Source organism: Bidens hawaiensis, unplaced genomic scaffold (genome assembly GCF_021521415.1).
Source record: "Bidens hawaiensis isolate Kalapana, Puna unplaced genomic scaffold, B.hawaiensis_p1.1 tig00001647_1, whole genome shotgun sequence".
Classification (NCBI taxonomy): Eukaryota; Viridiplantae; Streptophyta; class Magnoliopsida; order Asterales; family Asteraceae; genus Bidens; species Bidens hawaiensis.
The window spans coordinates 1,048,911-1,071,011 of NW_027491093.1; the positions used below are offsets into that span (position 1 = coordinate 1,048,911).

The 22,101-nt window shown below is 43.0% G+C and overlaps 1 protein-coding gene across 1 annotated transcript; it reads left to right on the plus strand.

The window, feature by feature from the left end:
• The first annotated feature begins 280 nt into the window (after positions 1–280).
• LOC143590300 ((S)-coclaurine N-methyltransferase-like) lies at positions 281–18,155 on the plus strand. The gene is made up of 8 exons (XM_077070824.1): positions 281–511; positions 2,238–2,346; positions 2,772–2,996; positions 16,175–16,274; positions 16,358–16,468; positions 17,376–17,459; positions 17,776–17,834; positions 17,928–18,155. The coding sequence occupies exons 1-8, from the start codon at positions 370–372 to the stop codon at positions 18,118–18,120; spliced, it is 1,023 nt and encodes a 340-aa protein (XP_076926939.1). The 5' UTR covers positions 281–369; the 3' UTR covers positions 18,121–18,155.
• The last annotated feature ends 3,946 nt before the right edge of the window (positions 18,156–22,101 follow it).

A 22,101-nucleotide genomic window follows, 5' to 3' on the forward strand; every position in this document is an offset into this window, starting at 1 on the left:
ATGTACATCTTCTTATGTTACATGAGGTAAATATATATATTATTGGAATAACCATTTAAGAGATATAAACAAATAATTAGTGTTAAAAATTTTCATCCATCACATGCATATGTTTTACCTACACGTTTATAACACAAGACAGTTATTTTTGGTGATTTTTTTTTTTATTTTATATTTTGATGCTCGGTTAGTCAGTACGGCGTCGTACAATACAATGTAATAATACAGTTACTCAACCGCCTTGATCTACTTATTATTATAATATACTAGCAAATCTTCTTATCTTCTTCTTCTTCACCATATCTTCTTCTTTCCCAAAAATTGAGCAGCAGCTTACTGCAAGCACCGTACAATGCAACAGTGAAGGTCATGATGACGTCACTGGAACGCAATCTCCTTCCAGATGCCGTCATCCGCCGCCTCACTCGCCTCCTCCTCGCCGCCCGCCTGCGCTCCTGCTTCAAACCCACCACCCACTTACAGCTTCAACATCTTCTCGACTTCGTGCATTGTATGATATTATTATTATTATTATTATTATCCACTTGACTACTTTCTTTATAATCTGGTTCCTGATTCTTTTGAATTTTGGTGGCTTGTTATGGTTTCTGCTTTCATTAGTTTGTGATAATATTTGTAATTTTGAAATCGGTTCGGGTAAATTTCGGGTTGAATCATTGGACGATTTTAGCTAAATGGGTTTGGTTCTGGTTGACCGGTTAATCTTTTATAATTATTTTAAAAGAAACATGTTTTTCAGTTAGGGATGTTCAAGAAAACAAAAACTGACGGTTTGGTTTTATGTTTTTGGTTTTGGTTTTGCATGTAATAAAAATAAAAAAAAACCGAACTGAACCGAATTTCTAAAATTTTATTGTTTTATTTTAAGTAATTCATAAGAATATAATAAATGTGTAACTCAAATACTTTAAGCCAAAATATTATAGTCTATTAGTTAACAATTAATAAAATTATTTATATCTAGATTCATTATGTTCGGCCAACTTTCTTATCACCCTAAAATTTTCAAGCTCCAATGGCAAAAGCCAAAACCGAAACCAAAATGAAAACCCAAAAAACCGAGTGGTTTCAAAAATCCAAAAACCGAAGTTTTGGTTTTTTGTTTGGTTTTAGCCCAAAACCACATTGAATCGCACCACGCACACTCCTATTTTCAGTTGCAAGTTAAAATGATTTGAATTATATGAAAAAAATAATAGTTAAAAGAGAAATTTACATCCGGTTTTTTAATTTAAACTTAATTGTTTTATATATATTCGTATATAATTTTTTTTTGTTGTAATAATAATAATAATATAATAACACGTTTGACTATGCTACATTGAAACTTATACGAAATTTGTGGGTTTAGGTTGTTTTAGGTAAAATCTGCGAACACGTTTAGCTAAACATGTTGGGTTGAGCCGTTGAGGGTCACGTGGTGTGTTTGCACGCAAACCCGTTAATTTTTTAAAAGAAGGTTCTTATGTCATAACTTAAATGATTGGCATATAAGGCAAAATTTAGAGGTTAAAAGAGAGAACGACGTTAACTTCTTTAATGTAAACGTAATTGTTTTATATGCATTTGTGTTTTTTGTTGGGATTTGTAGTTTTAAAGTATTAATATGCCAATAAATATAATGATAGTAATACTAACGCTAAAAAACGTAATGATAATTCCGGCTAAACAGGCCGTGTTCATGTCAGCTCATGAAAATCCATGTCGTGTTCGTGTCTAACACGTTTTTCAGGTTTGGTATCAACGACCTGCGAACTCACGGAACATGACCTGTTTAGAAACCCTAGTTTGCATCACCCTATTTGAAATGAGAAGAATTGGAAAGTAGAGGGACTTAATCTTTAATATTAGAATAAAATCTGGTAGTTAAAGATATATAAATTTAGGGGCTGTTTGACTGTTTGGTGTCACATTTGAATATGTATGTGATGTGAAATCACTAAATTTGTCTTCTGTCTCAAGTCATATTCATAAATCATAATCAAATATGCAATTATTTCGTTTGTTTGAATATGTGCATTATTTAGAAATTTACAGGTGACTTATCTAAAAATGTTTTATCTGAAAATGATCAATTGACCCCTAAATCAATATGAGTTTAACTACACTCAAAACACTAGCAATAATGATTATATTTATCTTTTATGAAATAACATTGTTATTACATTCATGCGATTATTAAATATTTATCTATGAAATAATATGTTGTTGTGCAGCGTTGAAAGAAATGCCGATTGCTGTCAAGACAGAAGACGCGAAAGCTCAACATTATGAGCTGCCTACTTCTTTCTTCAACCTTGTGCTTGGCAAGAATTTCAAATATAGGTAACTTAAGTTACTAACATTCTTATCATTTTAAATATCAATCCCAAGTTAATAATAATAATAATAATAATAATAATAATAATAATGGATAAATAGGTCAATTACGGTTATCTTTTTTGTCAAATAGGTAAAGTTAAAAGTTTTTCCCTCCAAATATTAGCTAGGATGAAAAAGTTTTGAACAGGTCAAAGGAGTCAAAAAGTCAACCAAAGTGTATTTTTATATTTTAATGTATACACTTTTTTCCCCTGCAAAAAACGGTTAGTTTGAATGTTAGTTATTTTTCAAGCTTCGAGAATAGAAAAGAAGAACCTAACATAAAATTTGCGGTTTAGGTTTACTATAAGCAGTTTGGATCGGATCCGTGAACACGTTTAGTTAAGATACAAAATTCATTGATATATTACATTACGTATATTTTGCAGCTGTTGCTATTTCAATGACAAATCAAGCACATTAGAGGATGCTGAGGTGGCAATGCTACAAAGTTACTGCGAGAAATCTCAACTGCAAGATGGGCACACAGTTCTTGATGTTGGATGCGGTTGGGGATCTTTAACTTTATACATTGCACAAAAGTATAGTAATTGCAAAATCACCGGGATCTGCAATTCGGTTACACAAAAAGCACATATCGAAGAGCAATGCGAGTAAGCCCTCAAGACGAATTTTATTTAATTTGTATAATCGACTTGAAAAGCAAATACTAGTTATGAAGAGGTAGGTCCCAGCAGAGCCCAGTTGGACCCGCAAGACACCTTGAAGAGGGACGTCTGCGCAAGGACCAACTGGTTTCGCAGGACCCACCATGCTCAGAGATGAAGACCTTACGCGCAGTACGCCAGCTGTTCCCGCAGGAAAAGCCTCCCAAAGGTGAAGTACCCCGCCTGTCCCCGCAGTTGCGGATACAAGCCATCAGGGAAGGCTACTCGCACTAATAGCAAGGCTACACGCACAAGGCACTCAATAATTCAGTGTCACCTGAAGGAATGAGCAAGGCGGGAACACTCCCGCCCAAATGAGCCAGTCCGTATGCTTCTGGAAGATCTTTTGTACTATACCTGCCAAGGTATGGACAAAATAGACAAGATCTGACCAAAGCAGCCCATGAACCAATCACAGGGTGACAGCTCACCGACAAACAGTACGAGGAGCATGCTCCTGTACTGTTTGTCACTATTAGCCGCTGCCTACTCACCAACCCTTGTCGTGGCACGCACATAGCCTGCAGTTGGTGGAAAAGGAATAGTACACAGCCGGCCTGGTCACTATCAGCCGCTGCCTACCCACCAACCAGCATGGCACGTGCGTAGCCCGTAGTTGGTAGAACAGGAATATTATACAGCTGGCTGTACCTGCTTGGAAACCTACATTCGGCTATAAATACTCCAGCACCTTGGAACGGTATGATCATCTTGTATTTTACCTTCACTAGCTATTTCTCTCAATATACACATTCAGAGCAATCTAGTCTGATTCTCACGCCGAGGGTGGTCACAAGGAGGAACCCCCCCCCTTCTCAGTGACGAGCTCACGGTGTCTGTTTTGCAGGTCATCAGAAGAACCATCTTTGCCGGACCTAACCCCTCGTGGGAAACATCTATTTAACCCCCAGATTATCCGTAATCTGCCCGGGGTCAATTAGTGTTTCTTCATTGGCGCCATCCGTGCATAAAAGCTAGAACTAATTCAGTTTTTTCAAAACTTCTGAAAAAATGGTTAACGTTACTCCGGTTCCAAGGCCAGTAAGTGAACAAGAAACCCCGGTAACCACAACCCCAGCTACTGGGGGGAACACCGGCGGTTACACAAATTTTACGAACACTACCCCGGTTACCCAAGCCGGGGCAAGTGCAGTAAACAATATTTCACTGGGGTTCACTGATGCCCAGTTGGAGAAACAGACGAGGCTCCCTCGCCAAACACTCGATCAAGTTAAGGCGTGGGCCGAAGCACGTTAGAAGGAATTCCAAGCTGAGTTGGATGAACACTTGCGTTCACTCCAACGGGCTGACGAGTTCGGGAGCACTCGACAACAGCTCAACATGAACAGTGAGTGCGAATATTCAGACAATGATCGGGAGGAATCCGACACTGACGCGAACCCTCGCCATAGGGCGAAAGGGAAACGTAAAGAAACGGACTTCCAACCAAGAAGGCATTTCGGAGAAACCTTCAAACCAAAGAACGCGGGGGGAAACCCACGCGACTTCTCCAAAACCTTTAGACCAACTGCTGCAAATGCGGGAACATCCAAGTTTGCAAGGGACATTGCGGAAGCAATCGCCCCGAGAAGTGCCAAACAGATGTCCAACATCGGCACTTATGATGGTCTATCCGGCCCAGACGATCACTTGAACAGATTCATAGCGGGGGCAACCGTCAGTAACTGGACGGAACCCACGTGGTGTTATATGTTCCAGATGACGTTGGTTGGAGCGGCCAGGGCGTGGTTTGATCGTCTACCGGTCAACCACATCTATGATTGGGCGGACTTTCAACACAAGTTCAGCCAACACTTCAGTCAACAGAGGAAATATACTGAAGAGCAGTGGACGATCCTCAACTGCGTGAGAGAGGAAGATGAGTCTTTACTAGATTTCATCACTCGCTTCAACTCCAAAAAGCTGAGTCTGGGCAACATAAGTGAAGATCTTGTTCACGCCGCTTTCATCCAGGGCGCCGAATACCCAGAGCTTATCCGCACGTTGACGGGTAAGGACGGCATGCCATCCACACGGGATGCCATCATGACGGCGGCCAAGCGCTTTGCCTAGACGGAGAAGCAACTGGGTAGGGACCTTCCCCAGAGTACACATCTCTACACGCAGAGGACCAGAGAAAACAATGTTCGGATCGCCCGGCAGAACAAAAAGAGGAAGCTAGGTATTTGGCAGTCAAGGGTAAACTTTGACACCTCATCCAGCTCTCGCCCTCTTGTTGGCGGAAGGGATAACACACACCCTTCAAGCCGAAAACACCGGTGGACGCCACTCACCAAAAGCTGAGTCTGGGCAACATAAGTGAAGATCTTGTTCACGCCGCTTTCATCCAGGGCGCCGAATACCCAGAGCTTATCCGCACGTTGACGGGTAAGGACGGCATGCCATCCACACGGGATGCCATCATGACGGCGGCCAAGCGCTTTGCCTAGACGGAGAAGCAACTGGGTAGGGACCTTCCCCAGAGTACACATCTCTACACGCAGAGGACCAGAGAAAACAATGTTCGGATCGCCCGGCAGAACAAAAAGAGGAAGCTAGGTATTTGGCAGTCAAGGGTAAACTTTGACACCTCATCCAGCTCTCGCCCTCTTGTTGGCGGAAGGGATAACACACACCCTTCAAGCCGAAAACACCGGTGGACGCCACTCACCAAAAGCGTCACGGAGATATTTGCCACCGAAAAACTCCCATGGCCAAAAGCTCCAATGATCCGGCAACGACCTAATGCGGATCAGAGCAAATCCTGTGACTTCCACGGGACAAAGGGTCACAGTACAGAGGAGTGTACATCCTTGAAGGATATTGTTGAAACATTAGTCAAGGATGGAAGACTTGCACACCTTGTGGCATCAATCAAGAATGGAGGAAGGAATGATAACCGGTATAAAAGCAACGGATGAAAGCCCGTTGACATCAGCATCCACATGGTTCATGGCAACATCAGAGGAAGAAAAAGACGAACGACAGAACCATGCGAATGGAAGGAAGCTGAGGTGCGCTTCCCGCGAGTGCTAGGAGGACCCAACAAGGAAGGCCCTATCGTCATCAAAAGCCAGCTGGGGCATTACATAACTTCCCGCACTCTTGCTGACAACGGCGCCTCGTCAACGGTTATGTACAGGCAGTTCTTCGACAAGCTAGACGACGAAGACAAAGAACGCCTGGAAACGGTTTACGCCTCAATGGAAGGGTTCGACGGCAGCACAAACACACCCCTGGGTATCCTATCTTTCCCCGTCATTCTCACAGACGGAAAATACTCCCGAACAGAAGATGTGGACTTCGTAGTAATGAGGAAGCCACATCACACATACGACATTCTCTTCGGGAGAGACGGGATGGCAAGATTCAACGCCGTGGTATCTTCAGTCCATGGCATGATGGGATGGCCAACTGCTGAGGGTGTAGCGATGATCACCGGCATCCCCCAGGTATGCATCGCATCCGACTCATCTAAACCCAAATCAAAGATGGCTAAACCAACCATCACCGAACTAGAAAAATGGGCCCTCAATGGCAAATACCCTGACCAGGCTGTTACAATTGGCCCAACAATCGTTGATCCAACGCGCACCTTACTCAAACGCTTACTACAGAGAAACGCTGACATCTTCGCGTGGACACCAGCTGACATGACTGGTGTACCTCGAAGTAAAGCAGAGCATAAGCTCAAGTGTGACCCGGCTTTTACGCCAGTCATACAAAAGCGCAGAGTAATGGGGGCGGAACAGGCTAACGCGTGTAGAACCCAAGTCAAGGAACTCCTTGACGCGGGCATCGTACGCGTTAGTAAATATCAAACATGGGTTGCAAATCCCGTTATGGTACCGAAGGCTAACAAACAATGGCGCATGTGTATAGATTTCAAAGATTTAAACAAAGCATGCCCCAAAGATTGTTACCCGTTACCCGAAATTGACCTCAAAGTGGATTCATTAGCACCGTTTCGCCTTAAATGCTTCCTTGACGCATATAAGGGGTATCATCAAATCCACATGGCTGTAGATGATCAGGACAAAACCGCATTTCGGACGCCCGATGGCACATTTTGTTATCAAATGATGCCATTTGGACTTCAGAATGCAGGGTCCACATATCAACGCCTGATGGACAAAGAGTTTCATGCCCAAATTGGGAGAAACTTGGAAGTCTACATGGATGATTTGGTCATCAAAAGCCCTGAGCCAGAAGCGATGTTGAAAGACATCGAAGAAACTTTCAACACGCTCAGGAAGATAAACATGAAACTCAACCCGAGCAAGTGTTCCTTTGGGATGGAAGAAGGGAAGTTCTTGGGAGTCACTGTTACTAAAGATGGCTTCAGAGCGAACCCTGAAAAGGTCGAAGCCATTATCAAAATGGAATCACCTACTACCATCAAGCAAGCCCAGACACTGAATGGACGCCTAGTCGCACTTAACCGCTTTTTGTCAAACCATGCGGATAGGTCGTTCCCATTCGTGTCAACATTAAGAAACTGTTTAAAGAAAACGCACTTCCGCTGGACACCAGAAGCGGAAGCAGCTTTTCAGGAAATTCGGTCACGCTTGATCGAACTCCCAACGCTCACGGCACCAAAAGCGGGGGAGGAATTAATCATATATTTTTCTGCCACAGAGAGAGCAACCGGGGCAGTCCTGCTAGTAGAGCGGAAATGTATCCAGATGCCTATTTACTATGTTAGCCGTGTCCTAACAGACGTAGAAACCCGGTACTCCACCCTGGAAAAATTAGTCTTAGCACTTGTACAAGCTTCACGCAGACTAAGACGATATTTCCAGGGTCACCCAATCACCATTCTCACCAACTTCAAACTCGCAAACGTTCTAGGCAAACCCGAATTATCGGGACGTCTAGCCAAATGGGCAATCGAGTTGGGGGAATATGCGATAAAGTACAAGCCAAGACCAGCTATGAAAGGCCAAGTCCTAGCCGACTTTATTACAGAAGTCCCCGCTTCGCGGGAGAAAGAGTGCCAGGAGGAGGCTCAACCCTCCCCAGCACAGGACATCAATGATGTCTGGCGACTCTACACTGATGGAGCAGCCAGCTACGAGGGTTCGGGCGCAGGGTTGAAATTAACCTACCCAGCAGGCCAAGAATACACTTACGCTATTCGGCTGGATTTTCCAAGTACGAATAACGAAGCCGAGTATGAAGCATTCTTGGCAGGGCTGAGAATTGCGCGTAAAATGGGAGTGAAAAACTTGGAAGCCCACGTGGATTCCATGTTAGTAGCCAACCAGATAAACGGAACGTACACGGCCGTGAACGACACAATGACCCTGTACCTCGCACAAGCAAAAACCCTTATGCGCGATTTTAATGATTGTAAAGTCATACACGTCAGGCGTAGCGAAAACAAATCTGCGGATGCGTTAAGCAAGCTTGCATCATTAGCCTTCACCCATTTGGGAAAGGACATCCGCATTGAACTCCTTGAAGCACCATCAGTCCCGCACAAGGAAATTTGTGTCATCCAAACCGGTACAGAAACGTGGATGACACCAATAATAAATTACCTTGCAGCGGGTATACTACCAGAATCAAAAACACAGGCAAGAAAAATACGTTGTAAAGCATTAAACTATCAACTCATCGATGACATCCTTTACAGACGTAACTTTCTTGACCCACTCTTAAGATGCGTGGGCAACCAAGATGCCGACTACCTCCTAAGGGAAGTACACGAAGGCATCTGTGGAGTACACGCAGGTCCACGCGCTGTTGTAGCTAAGCTAAACAACGCGGGATACTTTTGGCCGGGGATGCATACGGATGCGCTGGCATACATCAGAAAGTGTAGGTCTTGCCAGCTCTACGCACTCAACACGCATCGCCCGAAGAATGAACTTGTTCCAGTCACCTCTTCATGGCCATTTCAGAAGTGGGCCATCGATGTGACAGGCCCATTTCCTACAGCAACAGGAAACGTTCAGTTCCTAGTGGTAGCCATCGACTACTTCACCAAGTGGATAGAAGCAAAACCCTTAGCCCAAACAACTGCAAAACATATTAAAAAATTTATTTGGGAATTTATTATTTGTCGTTTTGGACTTCCACAGACTTTGGTGAGTGATAACGGCACCAACTTTGCTGACAAGAAGCTACAAAAGTGGCTATAAGAACTTCAAATCACCCACACCTTTACCTCAGTGGCACACCCGCAAGGTAACGGTGAGGTGGAAAGAGCAAATAAAAGCATCGTCAAAGGCATAAAGAAAAGACTCCGGGAACACAGATCCGGCTGGGTAGACGAAGTTCCACACGTCCTTTGGGCAAACAGAACGCTGAAAAAGGCCAGTACGGGAGAAACCCCGTTCAGCCTCACTTATGGCACTGAAGCCATGGTCCCAGTCGAAATTGGTTTGCCCTCACCAAGGGTCTTGATTCAGCAAGAAGACAATGATGCGGAAAGACGGTTAGACCTTATGCTAACCGAGGAACGCGGAGACTTAGCCGCAGCGCGTGAAGAAAACTACAAGCGACAAATGCAAAAGTACTACAACACGCGGGTAAAACTCTGCAACTTCAATGTAGGAGACTACATATTGCGTAACAACGAGGCTTCAAACCAAGAGCGCCCGGGAAAACTGGCACCGGTCTGGGAAGGACCGTACATTATCAAAGAAGTTTTGGGAAAATGCGCGTACCGGCTCGAAAGGCTCGATGGCACTCCTATCCCAAGAACATGGAACGGAGCTCAATTACGCAAATGTTACATGTAGATCAATACCAAACTTGTAAAGGCCTAGAGCCACTTCTAATGGAAATGATTCTCCTTTCACATTGTGTTGATAGCCTTACCTTTATACTTATGAACTTCCCACGCTGATATGCCGGTATTCACCGCATAAATATGGGAAGAAGTAAGTCGTTGCGTGTGGAAGGCGGCAAAACCCGCATAAACACATAAAACGGTAAAAATTTCTAAGGAAAACCTTCACGCAGGTCAGCTATAGGTGAAGGTTGGTCATCCCAATAAATGAAAGTGACGGTCCTACCCGCACAATCATGATAGAGGAAACTGAACATTGACCTATTGGCAACCGCGCGTCGAAAGGTTAACTTATTCAAAACACTTAGAAGATTTCAAAGGAAAAGATGAGGAAAACTTCCACGCAGGTCAGATATAGGTAAAACTTTAACTTATTATCTGCCACGTTGAAAAGTTAACTTATCTAAGTACTAAAGAAATTGCTAAGTTAAAACAAAATATGAGCGAAATAAACAAGGCAAGGCATTAACAAATAATTTTTATTCCATCAACATTCAAACATTACAAGAATTGCTGGGTACATACCCGCATACAAGATTAGAAGTCTACAAACATAAAAATCTATAAGGGTGGAAAGGGATCTAAAGTATCAAGCTTCAGGACCACTCCCACTTGGACCCGCACCATCAGTAGAGTGTGGCGGTTCAAGGAAAGCTTTGAGGATAGCTAGCCCATCATCAGCAGCAGCAATCTCGTTTACCTTCTCCACCACCGGATGCGGGAAGGCGGCATACTGATTCACTGCTTGGTCATACACAGCTTCAGTATCCACATTGTAAAGAGGGAAGTTGGAAGGCGGAATGCCTTGTTCAACAAACCCTAGACCAAGCAGGAAGCCAGCCTTTTCCCCATCCTCATGAGAAGCGTTGAGGGCTGCGCTCATCGCATCGTCATATGATGTGTTCGTGAACACCCGATGCACAACCTACAAAACAGAAGTATATCAAAAACTCTTCTAAGGTAAAGCGTAAAGAAATTGTGAAACTGCGCATACCTGACACAACGCTTCTCGGAGAAGCCATTCATTGGTAACCAGAGCCTCCTGGAGGGCAGCTTGAGCTTCATTACGGGCGCGTTCGGCTTCTTTCTTTGTAAGGTTGGCAAGCAACACATCTTTGGCTGCAGCCTCTTCGACGCCCTTTAGCTTACGCTCAGTGTGGTCAAGCACCCCCCTCTGGTCCAAGATTTCTTGGAGCTTCTTGGCATCTTCCATGGCCAAGGCATCATGAGCCTGCTGGAGCCTCTCTAATTTGGCTTTAAGTTCCTCATTCTCGATGCGTAGAGGCTCAGCAGCAGCTTCAGCCTTGGTGTCCCTCTCGGTTGTGTTCCGTGCAGTTTCCTTAGCCAACCAAAGCTGTTCATTAACAGCTTGGGCGGCCTTGGAACAGGCCCCGAGATGAGCCTGAACTTCAACCTCGAGGGCCTTGAAGGCCTTCTCCTTCTCCGCAGCAACGGCGGAGAGCCTCCTGTTCTCCTCCCGGACAGCCCGCGCCTGAGCTACTTCTTAGATACGAGCTGCCTTTAACTTGTCGTTTTCACGACTAAGCAGCTCGACGCGCGGCTGCATCCGGGCTACGAGAATGCGGAGCTCATTTGTCAACCTACCCTCCTGGTAGCTTGACATTGCTTCCCCCCGCGCCCCACTTGGGGCGGCGTGGCGTGCCCACTCGACGCATTCTACAGGTGTCCGAAGGGTTGTTCCTCGGCGGATGTTCCATCGTGGAACATACACTTCATTGGAATCCGACACTGCAAAAGCAAAAAGCAGTTAGGAAAAGATGATAAACGAAAAAAAAAAATTAAAAGGCCAAAATAACCCTACGCACCTGTAGGGTCGACGACAGGCCTATAGCCGCCATACCCATCACCCGAACCTAACGGATATCCATCCAAAAGGTCAGGCAGATGGGAAGGAGGCAAAGATTGGCTTGACGCCCCAACCCCGGACGTACCTGAAGGACCGGCCGTAGTCGCCGACGCCGGAGGAGGCATGATGGAGGCTGCCGCGGTGGAGACCAACGGAGGTGAACTCACCGGAGGTGAACTCACAACCGTGGCCGCGGCTGCGGAAGAACCCGCAAGAGAAATCACCGCCGGCTCAGTGATGGATTCTGTAAAAATGGCACTGACGGCGGGCGGGGATAATGTTACAGCTAGAACAGTTGGCTCAACGGGATGAGCAACTGAACCAGTACTGGAAGCAGGTGTAGCCGCTTGGGTCATCGCCTCGGGTAGGTTGACCAAACCTACCTTCATGGGTCCAGAGCTGCTCCCTCCCGCTCCACTCTGGAATGCCATAGCATCCACGCCTGCACGAAGACGATATATAAGTATAATCGCGGAAAGATATGAAGTTAAAGATATGTACACTTACGGGTCCTTTTGAGCTTGAAGGTGCGAACAGGCGGGGAAGAACCCGATGGAGCCGGCCTCTTCGTACCGGTCACCGTCGTCGTCCTGGGCTGCTCGGAGGTGACAACCGTTTCAACCTCCGGAGCAGTGGTCTCAACACCACCTGGGTTCCCCGCCGCCTCTTCACTCTCGGTCTCCGACTCTGACCGGTTTACCTGGTCGGCGGTGGAGGCTACCTTCGCCTTGCCCTTCCCGCCAGCGGCCTTCTTCTTCCACGCAAGAAAATGACCATCTGCGGATTCCTCATCAGAAGATGACAAGATTAGAGGAATTCCGGCAGAGGTTTCAGCATTCAGAGGGCGAGGGTTAAATAGTCTTTTACCTGGCCGCGTGGCGCTCAGTATTTCGTGGCCTGGCGGGTAGGCCTCCACAAACCGATCCGCAGTCTGTGCAAGGATGGGCAACTCGTTCTCGTCAAGAGCGCGAGTACCCAACCGAGCGGGACCGTCAGCTTCCCGCGGATGCAGGAGGGACTGCAAGTCGTTTCCCTCTGAAATAAAAAGAAACAGTTAGAAAAAACCTTAAATCAACAAAGAAGACGGAGCATACCGTAAGGGATAAAATTCAAACCGTATTCAAGTACGATGGGAATCTGTGGCGCATCCGCCCCAGCATCCTTCCACACTCTGCTCATACCGAGCATCACCATCCCGGACTCCGGAAAGCGGTAAACCGGAGTCTGGATCCGGGAAATCTTGGAGAACCATTCCGCCTCCTGGTAGTTGGAGGCGTGAAGGCTGGGAAGAGCTCTCCCGTTCTTAAATGTCATCGCTATAGGGACGACACGGGCAGAGATGTAAAAGAACTCCCGCTTCCAAGATCGAAGACTGCGCTCGGTAGCGCAGATCTTCAAACCCTTGATCCGGGTGACCAGAGTGTACCAGCCTTGGATGCACCTCCAGGAGTAGAAGGTCATCAGGCGGTCGACGTGGGGATCCACACCAAGAATGAGGCACACCCACTCAAAATGGCGGATCTTGGCGATCGCCATTGGGTGTACCTCCGCCAGGTGCACACCGTGTCTATCCAGAACACGGTATACAAACTTCGTCAATGGGAACCTAAGATTCCCATAGACGAAGATAGCGGCATATACCCCTATTTTGCCCTTGGGTGCATCGTACACCGTCTGGTGTGGCTCCGGAAACTCAGGCTCGAACGGCTCGAGCATGAACTTCCGGACGATGTACCGGTAAAGCTCGATGAGAAGAGCACACTGGCATTCTCCAGCAGTGCTCTTATCGTCCTTATCGGACGTAGACGTCGGGTTCTCGACATACAAGTCGGACTCCTCGACGGTAGCTTCAAGATCGTTAGCAGAAGACATGTTTTGGTGGTAAGAACGATTTCAGGAGAATGCTCGACAGAAAGTTTTGAGTATTCGCCGGAAATCGCTTAGAGGAAGAAGAGAAGTGAAAGTGTGGATTAAGATGAACCCTCTCCCCCTTTATATACTCATCGCAATGAATGCGATGAATTTAATGCGGAGGAGAGAGAGAAGAGCTGGTGCAATGAAAATATGACACGTGGAAAAAGCAAGCTGGCAACAACTGTTGACGGGACGCGCGCCGTAAAATCCGCACCCACGCGCCCGAAAAATCGCGCCCACGCGCCTGAAAAAGCGTCTGGAATGACCATATACTGTCACGTCGCCATAACTTCCTGCACGTCCTGACACTGTCAGAAGAAACCGTCGGACGACGTTTCAACAGTTTGGACTGTTCTTATCCTTTCACCAACTCTTCGAATTTCAAAAAGATTCAAAAAGATTCAAAAGTAAGCGGGACTACACCCCTTACCTTGGCAACCAAGTAACTATAAGACAGGTGCGAGTACAGTGTCAAGGCAAAACCCTTCACATACTTAGCACTCGCAGGGAATGGACGCCAAGAATACCTTGGAAGTAAGATAACTATAAGACGAGTGCGGGTAAAGTGTCAAGGCGAAACCCTTCACATACTCAGCACTCGCAGGGAATTGAAACCAAGAAGGATCTTCTGTGCCATACTTGCGGAAAGGGAAATAACATCCCCGCATAGCGGGAACGTTGAGAACTAGATTGTTTGAAGCTCTAGGATGGAATTGGTTCTTTTAACATAATTGATCACTATGTTTAAAACTACCAAAACCTCGTGGAGAATCTACAAGTGAAACTCAACGCTCCTGACTTGCGAGGAGGTTACACACCCGCATCAGACCCAAAGATCAAGCAGAAAAGTCGGGAATTTCTGCGTGACATTAGGAAAACCGCGGGAAGAATCCCCACGGAAAACCTTTAACTACAAAAACCCTTTTCAAAACCTCTTGCTCAAGTCCAAAAGTTCACCTCACTAACAATTCATGAGAAGAACATTGGACTGGGGGGACTTGAAGAGGTAAGTCCCAGCAGAGCCCAGTTGGACCCGCAAGACACCTTGAAGAGGGACGTCTGCGCAAGGACCAACTGGTTCCGCAGGACCCACCATGCTCAGAGATGAAGACGTTACGCGCAGTACGCCAGCTGTTCCCGCAGGAAAAGCCTCCCAATGGTGAAGTACCCCGCCTGTCCCCGCAGTTGCGGATACAAGCCATCAGGGAAGGCTACCCGCACTAATAGCAAGGCTACACGCACAAGGCACTCAATAATTCAGTGTCACCTGAAGGAATGAGCAAGGCGGGAACACTCCCGCCCAAATGAGCCAGTCCGTATGCTTCTGGAAGATCTTTTGTACTATACCTGCCAAGGTATGGACAAAATAGACAAGATCTGACCAAAGCAGCCCATGAACCAATCACAGGGTGACAGCTCACCGACAAACAGTACGAGGAGCATGCTCTAGTACTGTTTGTCACTATTAGCCGCTGCCTACTCACCAACCCTTGTCGTGGCACGCACATAGCCTGCAGTTGGTGGAAAAGGAATAGTACACAGCCGGCCTGGTCACTATCAGCCGCTGCCTACCCACCAACCAGCATGGCACGTGCGTAGCTCGTAGTTGGTAGAACAGGAATATTATACAGCTGGCTGTACCTGCTTGGAAACCTACCTTCGGCTATAAATACTCCAACACCTTGGAACGGTATGATCATCTTGTATTTTACCTTCACTAGCTATTTCTCTCAATATACACATTCAGAGCAATCTAGTCTGATTCTCACGCCGGAGGGTGGTCACAAGGAGGAACCCCCCCCCCCCCTTCTCAGTGACGAGCTCACGGTGTCTGTTTTGCAGGTCATCAGAAGAACCATCTTTGCCGGACCTAACCCCTCGTGGGAAACATCTATTTAACCCCCAGATTATCCGTAATCTGCCCGGGGTCAATTAGTGTTTCTTCAAGTTATTTAGAGGTGACCAAGTGACTGATGTTTTTTGATGAATAATTGATATGTCAGACATGACTACAAATAACTAAATTATTTCGAAGTTTCAATATTAATCTGTTTCTTTTGAATTAAATGATTTTAGGAGGTTTTATGCGTTAGAAATACACTTTGGAATATGACTGCGATTTTTAGCTATAGGCCACCAAAGTATCAAAAGTTTTCATGAAACTGGCAACGTTATAGGCAACCCAAGTATCAATCTGGTTCTGGTTAGGTGGATTCTGGCTGAATATTGAACAATGACAAATTGCCCTTGAGTCTACTTAAAAATGTTTCTTCAGTCTATCTAGAGTTAATTATTTTGATTAATTTCCGGACCATTTTTGTCATTTTTACAACTCTAGATGTGAAGCTTTAAATGCTCTGTTAGTTATTATTTATTCAGCAGCAGAGGAAACAAAACTGATACTTGGTGGCCTCCAAAATTGTTTTTATAGTTATGTGACATTGATCAAAACCTATAAATACTTAAAAACAGGCTACATATACATTAATTCTATTTTACTTTACCTGTAACTTAATTGTAACAATAATGTGTATTTATATATAGGAAACTTGGTCTAGAGAATGTGGAGATAATAGTTGCAGATATTAGCACATTTGAAATGGAAGAATCATATGACCGAATATTTTCCATTGAAATGTTTGAGGTATAAGAAATGAGAAACATTTCATAAAAATTGTAAATTATCATGCTTATTTTTAGTCTTGTTCGTTTTCTTGATTATTGCAGCATATGAAAAACTACAAAGATCTTCTCAAGAAGATATCCAAATGGATGAAATCGGATGGTTTTCTGTTTGTTCATTACTTTTGCCATAAAACATATGCTTACCATTTTGAGGTATGTATATTTACTTATATCCTTATCATAACAGGAATAGTGTCATATTTATCTAACCAAAAATCATAATATCAAGAGTTAATTACATAAAGGTCTCTATGGTTTGGCTCATGTCACACCTATTTGGTCCAAGCTTCAAAAGTTGCAAGTTTGGAGCCTAACACTAACTTCCGTTATATATTCTGTTAGTTTTATGCAAATGACTAAACTACCTTTGCTATTGATTTAGTGTGACTTGAACTTAACCAAAAGGACCATATTCATATTCAACTCTTATTTCCGATATATCCATTTTCATATTAACAACATTTATACCTTCCCCTTACCTAAGGATCTAGGTTATGTGAGTTTAAAGTGTAAAGACAAGAGAATGTTATAATCGTCCTATTTTGAATTTTGTTATAGAACCCGGTAAATTTGAATAATCATCTTATTTTGAATTTTGTTATTGAAGCCGGTAAGTATGGAATTTTAATTGTTTCAAAAAGGTATATTTTTTTATTGATATTTTGTTTTAGTAAATATGATCCTATGCATATATAAAATTGCAATAATCTTATCAAGGAGACATGAATCATGTTCTTTAGTATATTATAACATCAAATGATCAAATATACCCATTTTCATACCTATGGCATTCATACCCTTGCCTTTTTTAAGGATTAAGGCTATGAGAAGTGTAAGGAGAATGAGAAGGGTATAACCATCATGTTTTGTATTCTGTTACACAAACTGATAAATATGAAATTTTAAAAGTTTTAAACGAGTGGATTTTATATTGAGTTTGTTTCTTGAGTATATATGATATTAGTTAAGTTTTTTGATCAATATATGAAATTGCCATAATTTTTATTAACAGGAGGTGAATCTATTATGTTATGTTAATGAAACTTTGGTACTCATACAGGACGTCAATGAAGATGATTGGATAACTAGGTACTTTTTCAGTGGAGGTACAATGCCTTCATCAAATCTTCTTCTTTATTTTCAGGTGAGGATATTCTGCATCATAAGTAAATTAATTGATTAATAATCCTTTGTTATCATGTTTTGGTGGTAGCACAGCTTGTTACCTGCTTAACCTGCCTGTTGTAACTGGATCCTTTTTTTAGTTAAATGAATGATTAATATAATTTAAAAAAAAATATAGTTTAATATTACTACCTTCTAATTTATTATTAAAAGAATAAATATACGATAGTAATGTAGTTTATCATTTAAAATTCGTTAATTATTGTATAAATTTTTTAATATAATGAAGAAAAAAAAGTATTTACGGATGGTTAACCAACCTCTTCTTATGGTAGGATGACGTCTCGGTAGTTGACCACTGGCTTGTGAATGGAAAGCATTATGCACAAACGAGGTAAACTATAACCGTAGCCGTTTTCAAACTTGTCAACCATGTTATATAGTTATTATTATTATATTTTGTGTGCATTCTATGTTGTATTTGTAGTGAAGAGTGGTTAAAGAGAATGGATAAGAACATAAAGGCGATAAAGCCAATAATGGAGTCAACTTATGGGAAAGACTCAGCAGTCAAATGGACTGTATATTGGAGAACATTTTTTATATCAGTTGCAGAATTATTTGGGTACAATGATGGAGAAGAATGGATGGTCACACATTACTTATTCAAGAAAAAGTAAGTAATAAGTTTGTTTTCCAGTGTGTCGGAATAAAATATAAGAGTCACGAAATCCTGGATTTTGACGGTCGCTAATGAGAGTTATTGTTGGTGGTGGTAGATGTGTGCAACGTGCATCTTGTTGTATCATGTAATCTTGAACATTTTGGTTTGTGTAATCACTGTTGATGTAGGCCAGATTGGTGTTTGTATTCTCAATTAAGTTGAGATAAAACAGGTAATGCATAATCATTTACTAAATAATACCCAACATAAAGTTCATTTTGAATTAATCTAAAACAAATATAGGCTTCAAACGCCGCACGCACGTGGACTTGAAAGATGCATTGAATAATTGTACTATATGCTTCAAAGTTATCCAAAAGTGCTCCAGCAAAACATGTAAGATAGCCGTAGTTTGCGTTGTGGTTAAAGTTGTGCATCAAGAGTTGTAGTTCTTTCTTTTTAGTTGTGAAGAGGTAGGTCCTACACCCACCTAAAGGACAATGGTAATTTCCACAGGTGGACTTCGCTGAATAATATTAAGGGAAAATTTTCAAAGTGATCCCAAAATGATCCATCAAAAATCAAAATTCCAAATATAACCCACTGAACTCCGTCTCCCACGTGAGATTGGGAAAACCGCCGTGAAATTTCATCTACCAATCATATTCTGACACTTGTAATTGTTCTCACCTACCGCTTTATTTTTCCAAGCAAATCCGTCTAACGAGTTAGATTTCACCTGAAAATTACCTTGATGAAAACAATATTATACATGATGTTTGGTGTTGTTTCTATCTTGGACATGAGTTTTCAAAAAAATGGTTTTTGGTGTTTCTTTGAAATTCATCTCCAAAGATGATTTTCAACTTTAACAATCATCTTCAATTTCTTCTTAGTCACCTTCGTCATCTTTCCGGCCACCGGCACCGCCACCACCATCACTCCACCGCACGGCAAAAACCCATGGAGTGGTGGTGGTGGTCAGTGGCGGATCCAGAAATTTTTGCTACGGGGGACACAAAATGATCTAGGTGAAAAATGAGTTGGGTTAAAGAGAACAGGGTCGACCAGGCATTATGAAGCCCCATAACGCAATGAACTTTCGAGACACATGAGAGGGTAAATTTCTCTTTTTTACATACCACCCTTTAAGTTTAAAAATACATATCATATTAAAAACACACACACACCCTTTAAGTAAACTACTATTTATGTTTACTCTTGGATTTGTTCTGTAACTGGCGTTAATCGACGGTAGTGGCTGAACTAGAATATTAGAACGAGAGGGTCAAAGTATAATGTTTACGTCAGTTAGTACATCAATTATCTTCTTTAGCAATCAATGTTGTAATTGTAATTTTTGGATCATCGTATCTTGAAGTCATTGTAACATATACTTTTAATGAAACATTTTTACATGAACACAAAATGACATAGTTTTCTAATTATATACCCCCCGTCCCATTATAAGTGTCCACATTTTCTTTTTTATTTGTCCCATTACAAGTGTTCACTTTCAAATTTTATTAGTCAATTTTCAAGTTTATTTTTAAACACACACAACTAATATTAATAAACAATATTGATTGACCCACTTTTTAATGGCATTATTGTCATTTGGTAAGAAAAAAAGTAATCATTCAATCCACCTTAAACTATGTGTTTTTTAAACATGGACACTGGACGGGGAGTATTATTTTAAAATAATAAAAAAAATTTAAGTAGTTTATATGATGAATAAATAAATTATATATAGTAGCTTAATCATATTGTAACTATATAAACAATAATAATATTATACAATTTTAAACTTAAACTAATAATAATGAAACATTAAAAACTTAAATAGAGAAATCCAACTTAATTAATTTGGAAAAGAAAATTAAAAGAGCTATAAAAGTACTAACGCAGTTGTCTCGAAAATATCAATCAAGTGAATAAAAGTTAATATAATAATAATAGTAATACAACTAGTCATAGCATCTTCTTTATTCTAAAGTCGTTGTCGGAAAAAGCTCAGGCGGGTCTCTCTGGAAGCCACCTCTTTATCCCTTTGGATAGAGGTACGGTGTGCCTACATCCCACCCTCCCCAGACCCTACTTATAGCTTTACTCTAATTACACATGTACTTAGAGCCGAGGGTCTCTCTGGAAGCCACCTCTTTATCCCTTTGGATAGAGGTACGGTGTGCCTACATCCCACCCTCCCCAGACCCTACTTATAGCTTTGCTGTCGGTGGGATTTTACTGGGCATGATTGATTGATTGATTGATCGTTGCCGGAAAAAGCTCAGGCGAAGCTTTTTTTTTTTTTTTTCCTCTCTACACATTAAATACTCCCTTAGTTTTTGACGGTGGGCACTGGCTGATCGCTGACGGTGGGCATTGAATGATTGTTGGTTCATCATATACTAGCGCGTACACGCAAAATATGGCACTATGATCGGCGGACGGTGGGCACCGGCCCACCCTCACTAGGCATTGAATCCGCCCCTGGTGGTGGTGTCGGTGGCCGGGAAGATGATGAAGAAGATGAAGATGATTGTTAATGTTGAAATTCATCTTTGGAGATGAATTTCAAAAAAACACAAAATACCACTTTTTTTGAAAACTCACGTCCAAGATAGAACACCAAACATCACGTACAAGATTGTTTTAATCAAGGTAATTTTAAATGAAATCTAACTCATCAGATAGATTTGATTGGAAAAATAACGTGACAGGTGAGCAGGGGCGGATCTATATAAGGCTTAGGGGTAGCTCGGGTTCAACTTTTTTTTTTAACAAATGATTTTTTCTTCGATTAATTATAAAGTTAAATGAACGAACACAAACCGAACTACATCTGGATAATGGGTAAGCGAGCAACAAGTTGCGCCGCTATCCCCTTTTGAATCGCAAAGCCTATTCTACTAAATATAAATCCTTGGTTCCTCGGGCTCTGCGGGTAACTGTGGACCACCTTCTGCACCCGCTCCAAGAAGCGAACCGCCTCGGGAGCTAGGGATCCAAAAGTGTCGAAGGCAAATGGAATGAATACGTGCTGATTCTCCAAACACGATGTCTCATGCTTAGCAACCTTCCTAGACTCCCCTCTCAAAACCGCCTGTCCCGGTACGAAGCCACTGCTTCTCAGCCCCACCAACGGGGACACCCCAGTGAGGTCAACACACGCATGCTTACCCCCTGCCCAGCCAAACTCAAGAACATCCGCAGGACACAGGGTAGATCTTCCCTCACGCGGATCAGTCAAAATGTTAACAGGTGCCTCTTTCTTGGCTGAGATCCCGGCACGTCTAAGCACATCTCATAACACATCTCTAACCCAGTCATGACAATACTTGAATCCCGGAAATTCCTTACAGTGGAGGGCATGCTCACCGAATCTATCCAAACAGGCTTTTTTACAAATGGGGCATAATTCATCTGGAGGGAAAAGGGGAATCATAAGCCGGTATTTAAGGATGGCTCTGTATTCAACTGCCGACATCCGTTGCCCAAGACCTTCAATGGGCACAACAGTCAAAAAATCCTGGGCATAAGCCCCCTTGAGAGAAGCTAAAACTGTCTTTTGTCTCGGGGTCATATTGAATCCCTCCTCCAAATCATGTACGTGTTTACCATAAAGAGCACTCGCTAAGGTTTGTTGAGGTTTCTTGGGGGCGGTCTCCTTATCAGTAAAACCGCCTATATCAAGGTTCGGGAGAGTTGTTCCAATATTACCAAGTGCAAAAGAGTAGTCAGGATCTACCCCCGTAACACCAGCGTTTCGCAGGACGTGGTCCTGCAATTTCCACGACTGAGACCTTGTGACACTCGTCAATTTCAGGTTAACTCCGTTAATCCGAACTCCGTTAATTCAAACTTAAGATCACACGAACTATAACGCATATCTCATTACATTTAAACTAGGGTTTAAATGACGCTTGACAATCTACACACACGTAATCTTTCGGAATTTCACCGAAACACACGCGAGTCGACTCAAACCGTTGGT